The sequence below is a fragment of the Oreochromis aureus genome, linkage group 4 (assembly GCF_013358895.1).
Source record: "Oreochromis aureus strain Israel breed Guangdong linkage group 4, ZZ_aureus, whole genome shotgun sequence".
NCBI classification, from domain to species: domain Eukaryota; kingdom Metazoa; phylum Chordata; class Actinopteri; order Cichliformes; family Cichlidae; genus Oreochromis; species Oreochromis aureus.
Window position 1 is genome coordinate 5,841,989 of NC_052945.1, and position 11,628 is coordinate 5,853,616.

The 11,628-nt window shown below is 41.8% G+C and overlaps 1 protein-coding gene across 2 annotated transcripts in view; it reads right to left on the bottom strand.

Moving 5' to 3' along the window:
• ppfia3 (PTPRF interacting protein alpha 3) overlaps positions 1-10,874 on the bottom strand; it is a 36,337-nt gene extending 25,463 nt beyond the window's left edge. Inside the window, exons 1-2 of one of the 2 annotated variants that reach the window (XM_031750968.2) lie at positions 10,690-10,874; positions 6,677-7,440 (exon numbers count right to left, since the gene is read on the bottom strand). In XM_031750968.2, the coding sequence (XP_031606828.1) occupies positions 6,677-7,024 (348 nt within the window). In that variant the 5' untranslated portion in view covers positions 7,025-7,440; positions 10,690-10,874. Of the gene's footprint in view, positions 1-6,676; positions 7,441-8,441; positions 8,565-10,689 lie in introns of those variants that run through there. The other variant, XM_039610571.1, reaches the window with a different exon arrangement.
• Positions 10,875-11,628: the final 754 nt, after the last annotated feature.

Consider the following 11,628-nt stretch of genomic DNA (forward strand, 5'->3'; position numbering starts at 1 on the left):
ACCATATACCCCTGCCCATTCCCTTAGGCCCGCCAATCAAGTATAAATTTAGAGGTGATCATGTTTTTGCCGTAGCTGCTCCAAAGTTGTGGAATGATCTGCCCTTGCACGTTAGACAAGCCTCTTCTCTTTCTGAGTTTAAAACTCGTCTTAAAACATATTTATTTGCTGAAGTCTTTGGCACTCTTTAAGGGTTTGACTCAATTTGTTTTAACATGTTTTATTTTATCTTATTTATTTAGTTATTTTATTTTATTTTATCTTATTTTATTTTATTTTACTTTGCTTATGCTATTTGTATATGTACAGCACTTTGTGAACCCTGGTTTTATGTTAACGTGCTTTATAAATGAAGCTGGTATGGTACGGTACATTTGTTTTATTTCAATTATTTTCACATTAATTTCTGTATTCCTGATTGTATATTTGATGTATATATTTAACAGCACACCTCATATTAATGGAAAAATGTTTTTCCAGTTACTTTAAGAAAACCACTCCTCAGTGAGGCTAATTTAAAAGATGCTTCAGTTTGCTCAGGTGCATAAAGATCAGACAGAGTCCAAATTTTCCTGATTGATGCATCATATGAAGTAATGCACCAATCACACTTAGTGCCTACTGTACAAGCCTATGGGGGCTCTGTTATAATCTAAGGTTGCTTAGTCAGGTCTCCATTTAGTAAAGTTATCTGTCCAAAAAATGAGGTCAGCTGACTACGTGAATATACCAATCGAGCAGGTTTTCCATCGATGCATTTTCTCTTCCTGGATGGCACAGAGATATTCCAAGATACCAATGGCAGGATTCATCAGGCTCAGACTGTGAAAGAGTGGTTCTGGGAGCGTCAGGCATCATGTTCACACATGGATTGGCTCTAAACCCACTGAGAATCTTTGGGATACACTGGAGAAGATTTCCCACAGCAGTCCGACTCATCCAGCATCAATACAAGACCTTGGTGAAAAATTAATGCAACTCTGGACAGAAATAAATGCTCTGATGTTTAAAAGCATATTGAAACAACGCTATGGTGAACGCATGCTATCATCAAAGCTTTTTTCATGACTGCTTGGCACAGAAGGTGTAGACCAAAAATTCTCCTTTGATTGATTTTTTTTTATTGTCTGCTGACTCAGCATTGGCTGAGAGCATGTGAAACCACCAAATAACTTCATGGTTACTGAAAATCTTGTTGCCAGACTTTGGATTAACTGGATTGGAACGATCTCAGCATGGGGTTACCTCCTCTAACTTTGGCCAGTTTTCCAAATTAATAATAATTAAAAAACAAACATGAAAGCTAAAAAAAAGACTCCACGCTGTGAAGTTTAGTGCCAATTTTTTCCAAGGAAAAATTGAAGCTAACCAGTCTTCAAAGTGGCATCTGTGGCTAATAACCAAGCGGTCACAATCATCAAAGTGTATGTTTACCAAAAGGCACCTTTTACATCAACAAAATCAGCATTTGTGTCCATTACTCCCTCCCATGTTACCTTTGGGCCAGTAGAAAAACTGATATCATCGTGACATGTCATGTCAATCTGCGAGGAAATCGGTCGCTTGGTTTGGGCTTACGTGCCAAGTGTGGAGAGTCCACGTCATCAACCAACACTCAGGTCAAACCCACTAAATATATTTACTCATTATAAGGCGATACCAGATATGATGCCAAGTACGCTCATACTTTTACTAAATGTGCTTCAGACTTTCACACTTAAACTTCAGAAGAGGAGGGAAGGTTATAAGTTGGTATGTTTATGCTGCATTTCATTTCTAATGGTGCCTTTCAGTGGATTTTACGCTCTTATCATAAGTATAAATGTCAACAAAGTGGAGGCAAAACAAGCAAATAATTTCAATGACCGCAAAAATATTCCGACCAAACTCCTTTATTTCATCGTTATAGGAGTATGTTACCTTCTCCAGCTTTGGCCGTCTATCCCACAGAAAGTGAAACGCGCAGCAGTAAAAGCCAACAGGAGGCTTTTACGGCCAATCTTTTCCGTTAACCTACAGTGCAATTAACCACAGCGAACCGTTTGACAGATCTTGATTTCATTAGCAAGCTCAAAGCTCATTGGCCTCAAAGAATTCCCGCACATTAAATCAACGCATACTTGCACAGAAAAGCATCTACACTGCGGCTGAAAAAGGAAACGACTCACTTCCAGTACGGTCTTTGCCATGTCTACCGCAGCGCTCATGGAGTCCAGACCTTGATATAAAATCTAACCACCGGGTTTATTGCAGGCGTTGCACCTGAAATTGGTTTAATTGCACAATAAGCATGGCCCGCTATCTCCCATCATTAAAACCTGGAGGTTAAACAAGCATGAGAGTAAATTAGGCCAGCCCAGTCTTTCTTTTTCCAACTGACAGCGGTCCAACTGAAATGTTGTGATTTTGTGTAATTTACTCCAATTATGTATATTTTGTGAGGTCAGCCACATGATAGTTACAATCAAAATCTATGGCAACAAATCAACAGAGAGGGTGACATTCTCAGCTCGCTCAGGCCGACTTCAGCTTTCAGCAGCTGAGGTTGTGTTTTTGCTTCTGCAATCTCACACCCGCGACCATGCACACAATGTGTACCATAAGCGCCCGCCCATGCTCTGATTGTCCTCTCGTGTGTGACCGTGGCGCGATGCACACATGATGCAGAGCACATGACCGTCCCTGAGCACGTGTGCACCAAAGCATGTGTGTTTTGGAAAAAAATGCTTATGCAAACGAGCCAGTAAAGCGTACTGATGCATGCGCGCTGGCTGCTGTTATCTTTGCTCCGTGCTAAGAGTGATCAGTTTACCCACACGGCAGCAAATAGGCGCCTTACCTCACACTCTCTATCAGCCAAAAACGCATTTATAAAGTACAGCGTGTACAGTCTGTAACAAGCCTCTGAGCTGATGTGCTCACTGGGCTGAAATAGAGGAGGATCGGAGGAACAAGTAAAAGAAAGAGGCTTATTTGAAAAGATGGAAGAGGAAGGATGAGGGAGGAAATTACTGTGTACAGATGGCACGTTCTGGGCCCAAAGGATTTTATAATTTTAGGATTAATTGGTGTAAAGGATGGTGTGAAACAGACCCCCGTAACCAGACACTTTCCATCGCTTCAGTCAGGTAGATGATGGAAATCTCTCCGCGTCATGACTGACATGATTTTTTTTACCACTAAATCCCACCTTCATCCATGTCAGTCTTTCCCCGTCATGATACACACCATCTAAAACACACTCCAGACCTCATTAGCATGCAGCAATATGCAAATGGACTTGATTTGTTAGTCTCTGTGAGTTTCATATCACCAGGTTTTTTTCTCTTCCTCTCTCTCTCTCCAAGCTGTGCTGTCGCTCACTCCATCCCTCTCTCCTGTTTTTCCTCTCCTGGCAACGTCTACACACACACACAGATAAACTCGGTGAACTCATCTACTGTAGAATGTGCCACAGCCGTCCATGTGTTCCTCTATCTGTGTGCTTCTGCAGATGTGTGCGCCATATTGATCTCCTCTCAGCGAGGGAACACGGCCCTTTAATGTCCACTCATTCTCTGGTAGAACGTGCAGCACCGCTACGTCTGTTACTCCATTTTTGATATTTCAGACATGGCAAGAGAGAGAGAAATAGGTACTAACAATGAGGGAGACAACACTGCAGCCCGAGGCATCCAACAATGACTCCTGCCTGAAAATAGAGACGGAGCTCGTCTATGTTGAGTGGAATTACAACATGATTAGCTCTCGGGCATGGGATGTGGGATAATATTGGCTTCTGAGCTACAGGGGCAAATGAAACACTGCGCCATCATCCCCGGGCTTCAGGTAGGACCAGTCTGTGCCACACACATATTAGCATCACATTTGAAAAGCCCAGAAGGTCGTTTAAGACTTAGTGCTGTTTTTGAGGTATTTTTAAGATCCTTAAAGACTTAATTTACTCAGATGGCTACCAAAATTTAACCTAATCTAAACAGAAGTGAGCTGGAAAAACATCTCTCCATCTAACATAGATGTAGCCTCAGTGTCTGAAAAGTTGTGCTCAAGCGACTTAAATGCTTTCTTCCTAATGGCCAGCAGAGGGCGACATCACTGGTTGCAAAAAGAGCCGGAGTGTATGAATGCCTAAGGGAAAATGACTCCACTTCTCACTTGATTAATGCCCTCAGTAATGACTTTGTGGTGAATTTAGAGTCACAATTATGAGATTAAAGTCTTAGAGTCCAATGTAATGTCTGTTTTGTTTTTCTTTAAGGTCCATTCAAAGTAAAAAAAGATGATAAAGCAGCGTATGTGTTAGGATGTGGCAGCGAGCCCTTTATCGCTCAGTCAGTTACACCTGTTGCTCCCAACGTCTGGGTGTAAGAAAATATTGTTTAGTATTACAGTAGTATTTATTTATTTACCTGTTTTTATTAAAATTTGAATTTTTGATATTTAAGTTTTAGGTACTTTATTGGACTATTTCTAATTTGGTACTTGATTACTATCCAGAAAAAAAATGTTATAGTCTATAAGATTGTGACGATGCATAAAAAAATGGAGTTGTGTCTCACACTGAGGACGTTACAGTCTGATTTCAGCATTAGGTCTGTTATGACTGTTGAATAATCAGGCATGTGTCTACTTTAATAATCAATTTGTCAAGTTATGACTTACTTTGAATGTTATCAGTATATATTATTAAAAATACCCTATTATGTCAAATTAACCATCACAAATCCCACATTATTCAGTTTTCTATCATAGGAGATTAAGAAAACATATGTTTGAATTTATAACTATACTTTTTTACTCTATCAGCAATTTTTCATTTAAAAAAAAGCCTCAGATTTTCTGCTGATCCATTTTCAGCCTGAGAAGTGTTTGTTTTTTCAGCTGATTCACATACACCCAAACCAATGTGATCGTTATCCATGTTGCTGTAGTTTAAACGGCCCCAAAGGAGCCCAACTCAGCACCACCTGGACCATCTCCCACATTGAAATCCTGCTTATAGGTTCACGTATCAATAATTCAACACGGAACCATTTTCACTATGAGAACGTCTGATAGAAGGAAACGCTCTACTCATAATATTTACTTTTACAGCACTTCAAAAACAGGATTTGTACTTGTAATTCCACCTACAGCTTTTCATCATGCCATTGATGTTTTATACATGTAAGTAGCTTTGTGACTTTTTCAGATCTCCTGTACTACGATGTTTACTCAGTATTTAAATGCATATGCACAATACATCAATATCTTGGGTGTATAAGGCATAAATGTCTCGTCTTTGTTTACTTAAGTGCCCATTATACATTTTTTTGTTACAACCTGTGTGCATTTAACTCTGGAGATACCTGTGATGTGTATTTTAAAGAATATTCATCAATACAGTGTCAGTAATGCATATATATATAATATCATAAATATGTGTGTATTTGTTCTTTTTGTATGCATTCATATAGTTATGGTAACAGACCCACCTTTGTGCACATGTATTTTGAGCTTAATTACTTAGTAAAATAGGGCCCACAGCTGTTATAATTATAGATATAATTAAAGATGAATTTGACTGATTGGTATTATATCTTATTTAATATTTTCTATATATATTTAGATATTATCGTTAAGACTATTCTTAACTTACTATTCTTATTATGATCGACTATTATGTGAGTCATTATGTCATCGTTAATAACCATTTGCCCTAAAAAGTCAAGTATTCCTGTTCTTTCGTAACAGACATCTCAAACTACATATAAAGCTGCGGTTTTTGTACTTTTTTTCAATTATAAACATTACAAAAAGAATTCAGGTTGAATTTTAGTGTGAAGCTCCGCAGAGTCTCGGCTGGTTTAGAGTCCAATTATTTTCAGCTTAGTTTCGCTTCATGTTTTTCCTGTTACATGCAGTGACTCTGATACCCAACAGTGGGCCCTGCCCCGCAGCTTGATCCCCACCACATTAAAGGAACACTTCACCTTCAATTCACAGCCACATGTCAATCAGCACGCTTGTAAATTATATTATAATAATAAAGAACCACATAACGTTTTTTTTCCTGCTCTGACAAATCTACAAAATATGAAGTTCCTGTAAATAGACAACTGCAATTAATCCAGTCATTATCCTACTAACTGTATCCTTTTCCTCCCTGTGCATGTTGTACAGTGTATCCCTGTGTGTTACTGCAGGATGGCCTTCAGTGTCCACAGCACTGCGAGCAACAAAAATGTGGGAGAGAATGATGTAAATATTGCATTTGTGGTGATGATGCGTTGCATTTAGCTGCCAAACCCACACTGTGAAACAACCAGGCTGCAGAGGCTACTCGCATTTTCACGTGAACTGCTGTTTGCAGAGTAAAAACTATCATTTGGGACATGTGTACACTTCTGCCTGTGGCTTATAGTGTGCACAGGCCACGATTGGGCCTATTGCACAGAATATTGTTACATTGATTACATGACCCTCCTTCATTCACACCTTCAAGCTGACCTTGAGAAGCAGAAATGTGAACTACTTCACTTTAAGTGCTCTTATGTTCAGGGAGAAGACAGATAAAGAAGAGAAATGAGACATATGTATGTGTGTGTAGAGATAGTGATGTGTCTTTTTCAGCTTGGTATGTCTGGCTCCTGCCAAACCTCCTGAACCCCCTGACCCCTCCCCTCGCCCTCTGTACCTGTGGCAGCGCGATGGAAAGCTGCCTCTGGAGGGACTCCTTCTCGTGGCCAAGCTCTCGTAGGCGTAGATGCGCCGTCCCCAGACTATCCTGCGTCTCCCTCAGGCTCTCCAGCAGCCTCTCCCTCTCCGTCAGCATGTTCACCATCAGCGACTCCAGGTTTCCTGTGCTACCTCCTTCATCGCCTCCACTGCCGCCGCCGCCGCGCGGGTCCCGGCTGCTGTAGCCCCCCACGCTTCCCATTCCGCCACCCATCCCTCCTCCTCCGCCCCCCGCCGGGGAAGACGAGCCACCTCCACCTCCACCGCGCCCGTCCTCGGAGATGGTGGGCATCACCTCGCACATCATCTTGAGGCCTGGGTGTGAGAGGTGTTATCTGAGAAGATGACTAAGACACTTGAGCAGAGTGTCTGGTGAGCGGCCGGTCAGCGCTCGTCATGAAATGCACAACAGTTAGTTTGTTTATTTATCTTTTTCTGGGGGGGGGTCTTTCCTCTCAAGCTGACTGGATGAGGCTCACAGGCGAGAAACAAGTGCTGGGGGAGGATGGATGTGGCAGCTTTGTGAATTTGTGAGTGAGGCTATAAGGTGGCAGCCCCAGTTGCTGGAACAGAAGACAGTGTAGGGTGACAGCAGCTAAAGGGGGCTGGTGTAGAAGGGGAGGAAAGGGGTGAGATGGGGTGTAGGGGTAAGAGGGAGAAGTGCAGGTTTGGTGGGCGACCTCTGACCCCCTGGCCCAGGCTTCACTGAGGTGCCAGGTGAACCTAGAAGAGGAGAAGGAAGAAGAGGATTAAGAAGAAGAAAGTGAGAGGTCATTTTCAGGCACATATGCGATGGATGTGATGCTGAGAGGAGCTGGAGGAGAATAAAATGATGAAGGCATCCAACGTGAGCCAGGTTGTGATCCGTCCTCAACACCCATATGGATCCATTTTACACACACACAGAGACACACACACACACAATAACGGGACACGTTTTTTTAAATCTTATTTTTAAACCTCAAAAAGCAGCAGTGCTGTCTCTTAACTCTGACAGCAGCATCGCGATACTCTTGGAGTAATTCATCCATCTGTGTATGTCTCGGCTTTATGTATCCGCGCGTCCACAGCCATAACGGTAATAACGAATGCGCATGATGTACGGAAATGAGTCCACAAAACGCCGTCACGCAAATACGGAGCAAGCATCAGGAGAAAGACGCGGCGCTGTTTCTTACATTTATTTGGAGGGGGGGCAAAAGGGTGTCATCATGAATTGTAATTACGGGCTGTATCCAGGAGGAAATACGGCTCCCGAACCCGAAGGCTTATTAACAACAGAGTGCTCAGACAGGGAATTAATTACTGTTCTGGATAAATAAATGATCCAAATATGTGAAAACCAGCGTATATTCATGCGCTTAAAGGATGCACAGGATAGCCTCACACCGCTATCACGTCATGGTGGGAGGTGCCAATCATCCAGTAAATGATGGAGGCCTAATTAACGAGATTGAAGCAGGAGATATTACACATCAGTGGATTATTTCCCTTTTTTGCCACTAAGACGAACCTAAATGTCGCCAAAGCGTCGCGCCGCGTTTGGCTTTATTCCGACTGCAAGGCGTCTATTTCCTATCAACACCCCACTGCCCCCCACCCCGCACACACACGCCACCCTGCTCCCCCCCACCCACCCATAAAAACAGCTGGACCGTCTAACGCACGGCTACATCTGCGTGCCGCACATCACCGTGCCACCCCGATCAATCCGTGTGCCTTACCCTTTCCATGAGCGTCAGAGAAAGGAAATAAACGCGCATTGTGGCCCGGTTCACTCCATCGGAGCAGCTGAGAGACGGAGGCTGCAGGTTATCCCCGTTACAGCCCGGTTACCAGCTTGCCCCATCCCCTCCCTCTCTCTGCTGTGGAAGAGACGGCACGGCTCAGCCGCTGCGTCAAAGCGCAGGTAGCGAATACGGGGGGGCATCCGGTCAAGACTTTCAGAATAAAAGTGTGAAACTGGCAGTCCAGGGATGTGGTTCTTCTTTAAAATATTTATTTATGACATTGTAAGAGACGTGTACGTCTCTTAAGGGAAGTATGTGAGGGTGGTGCAGGACATACAATGCATGAGAACAGCGAGACTGGTGCAAGCTAAGCTGTGAGCGAGGAGTAACATCGTTTCAGTGTAGGGGTGGGATACTGGTTGACAGATGAGGTCAGGCAGAAGTCTGCCTGGACTACTGTGTTTGCAGATTGCATTATGATATGTAGTAAGAGTAGGGAGCAGGTGGATGAGGTGGAGGTACGCTCTGAAGAGAAGAGGAATCAGTCAGTAGAAGCAAGACAGAGTACAGGTCTGTGGATGGAAGGGAGACAGGTGTAACAGTGAAGGGAGTAGAGGCACTGAAGTGGATGGTGGAAACCTGGGATCAACTAGGTAGGCAGGGTGGAGCGGATGGAGACAAGTGTCAGGGGTGATATGTGGTAGAAGGATAGCAGCAAGAGTGAAAGGGAAGGTGTAAAAGATGTTAATGAGAGCCGCTCTGATGTATGGTTTGGGGACGGTGGCACTGACAGAAAGACAGGAAGTGCAGCTGAAGATGTTCAGAATGGACAGAAATAGAAATAACAGGAACAGCTCAGGTCGAGCGGTTTGGAGACAAAGTTAGAGAGGCCAGGCTGAGAGGGTTTGGACCTGTGCAGAGGAGGACATGTGGATATACTGGACAAAGGATGTTAAAAATGGAGCTACCAGGCAGGAGGAAAAGAGGAAGACCACAGAGAAGTTTCATGGATGTAGTGACTGAGGACATGCAGAGGGTTAGTGTGACACAGGAGGATGCTCGAGACAGGGTGAGGTGAAGAAAATGATCTGCTGTGGTGACTCTTTAAGTGAGCAGTCTAAAAAAGAAAGAAAAAAAGCGTAGACATTTAAACAGACATGGCACTGAAAGAATTTAAATTATGAAAGAATTTAGCAGAAATGGTGCTTAGAAGCACATTTTGCAAGAGAAAAAAAAAAGAATTTTCAAATCTTATTTCGGTCAATCCATTTTAAAATCAGATTCAATATAAATGGAGTTTTGAGGTCCTGGTAACCATGAAACTAAAGTTAATTCAGAAAAATATATATTTTTAAAAATCTGTGTTCCAAGGTCGCTGCTAGAAGGACTTAATTTTTTATTTGCACAAGTGATGTTAACAGGTATAACATGAAACAGGAGGAGCAGAGTTCAAGAGTTCAAAGATTTATCCATTAAACATGAGGAGACTAATTGTTTCCCACAAGCCATAAGATGAGTATATAAATGGACGAGTTTTATCCATGGTTCCCACTTTCCACATTTCATTACAGTGATTTTTTTATGTAAAGTAATTTTTCAAGTGTTTTTAATTTTTTTTTTTACTTTTTCAAATTATTCATTTTAATATATATCATTTTATACGATGTAATGCATTGCTACGATATCTGCTGTACAGCACTGTCAAAGTAGTTGACAGTAGTTGTCCTTTCATTAGGATTTAAGCACTTCTACTTTTGCAAAATGCAAAACGCATAGTGCTTTTTTTTTCTTCGTGGCAATTCAAACTTCTTCATGGGAGGTAAAATCTCACAGTATAGCCAGTGTAACTTTACCTGGATGTGTAAGGACTTCTTTTATGAGGATGTAAACCAAAACATAACGGTCAAAGGACAAATCGGGAGATTGTAAACTAGGATACTAGGATAAAAAACAAATGTAATCTATATCTGCTGTATTTCTAGTTTGTTTAATTAAAAAAAAAATGTTTCTGGATTTACCCAGTCTTTCACTTTTAACTGAGATATATATTCGAGTCGAACTTCGTGCAAGTCAAGCTGTTAAACATGTGAAAACACTGATTTTTCAGGACAGAATGAACATATTTATTTTTTTTCCCCCTCGGAAATAATAAATATGCTATTATAAGGTTGCTCTGTTGGGGAAAAATGAGCAGTGACTGAACAAAATGAACGTTTCAAAGAGGTTTATATTGAAGACATACTCGAGCTTCCTGCTGTTTCTGTGAAGCTTGACGACCTCCAATCATTTTCTCTCCTCGTGAAGACGCTGTCTCTTAAAGAAACACGCTCTTACCGGCTTTCACGTTTTTAAACCTCCCATCCTCACATCCCCACATCTCCTTCCAGCTGCCTCTCGTCGCCTTTTCTCCGTGCTTATCCGCAGAACAAAGGCAGACCAATCTGAGCTGTGATGTGGGTGAATTCTTTCCAATTTGTCCTCTTTGTGTAATAGATAAAACTTGCAGGCACAATGGAACAATTGCACCCTCTAGTGTCTTAAACAGAGAAATTCAATACACTAGTAGCATAAGGTTTCAGGCTAAATGTCTGGATTTTAGGCAAACATCATCATTTCTGTTAAACTGGAGGCTTTTAAAAGGTCGCAGTCAGCAATGAACAACTTCAAAATGAACAAAGTTGAACTTTTGCGAAGTCAGACATTAGAAAGGATGGTGGGGCTTATTGTGGGGGTGCATTTTTTTTTTTTTTTTTTACTTCAGTCTAATTAAATAGAAAAAAAATATACATTTCTTCTTTTATGTGATTGGTCGGGAAATTTGAAGATGTATCTATGAAAATTTCTCAGTTACTTCACCAATAGGAGCTCTGTGGAGGCGGGTTTTAAGCCCCTGGGTATTGGGGTGGGGGTGGGGGGTTGCTGGGGTGACGTAATGTTCTCTCCAGAGAGCCACCAGTGCATCTAAATTAAATAGTTTTGAGATGCGGAGGGGGGAAAATAAAGAAATGATGGAAAATAATAGAAAAAAATGAAAAGAAGCCAGAAGAAGTCTTTGTAACGCTGAAAAGAAATGTTATGTGAGATCTACTTTCTTAACGTTTTTTGGTGTTGGTACTGCTTAATGGCCCAAGGTTGTATAGTATACTAGGTAATACCTTTTACTAGACACGCCTTGCTACTT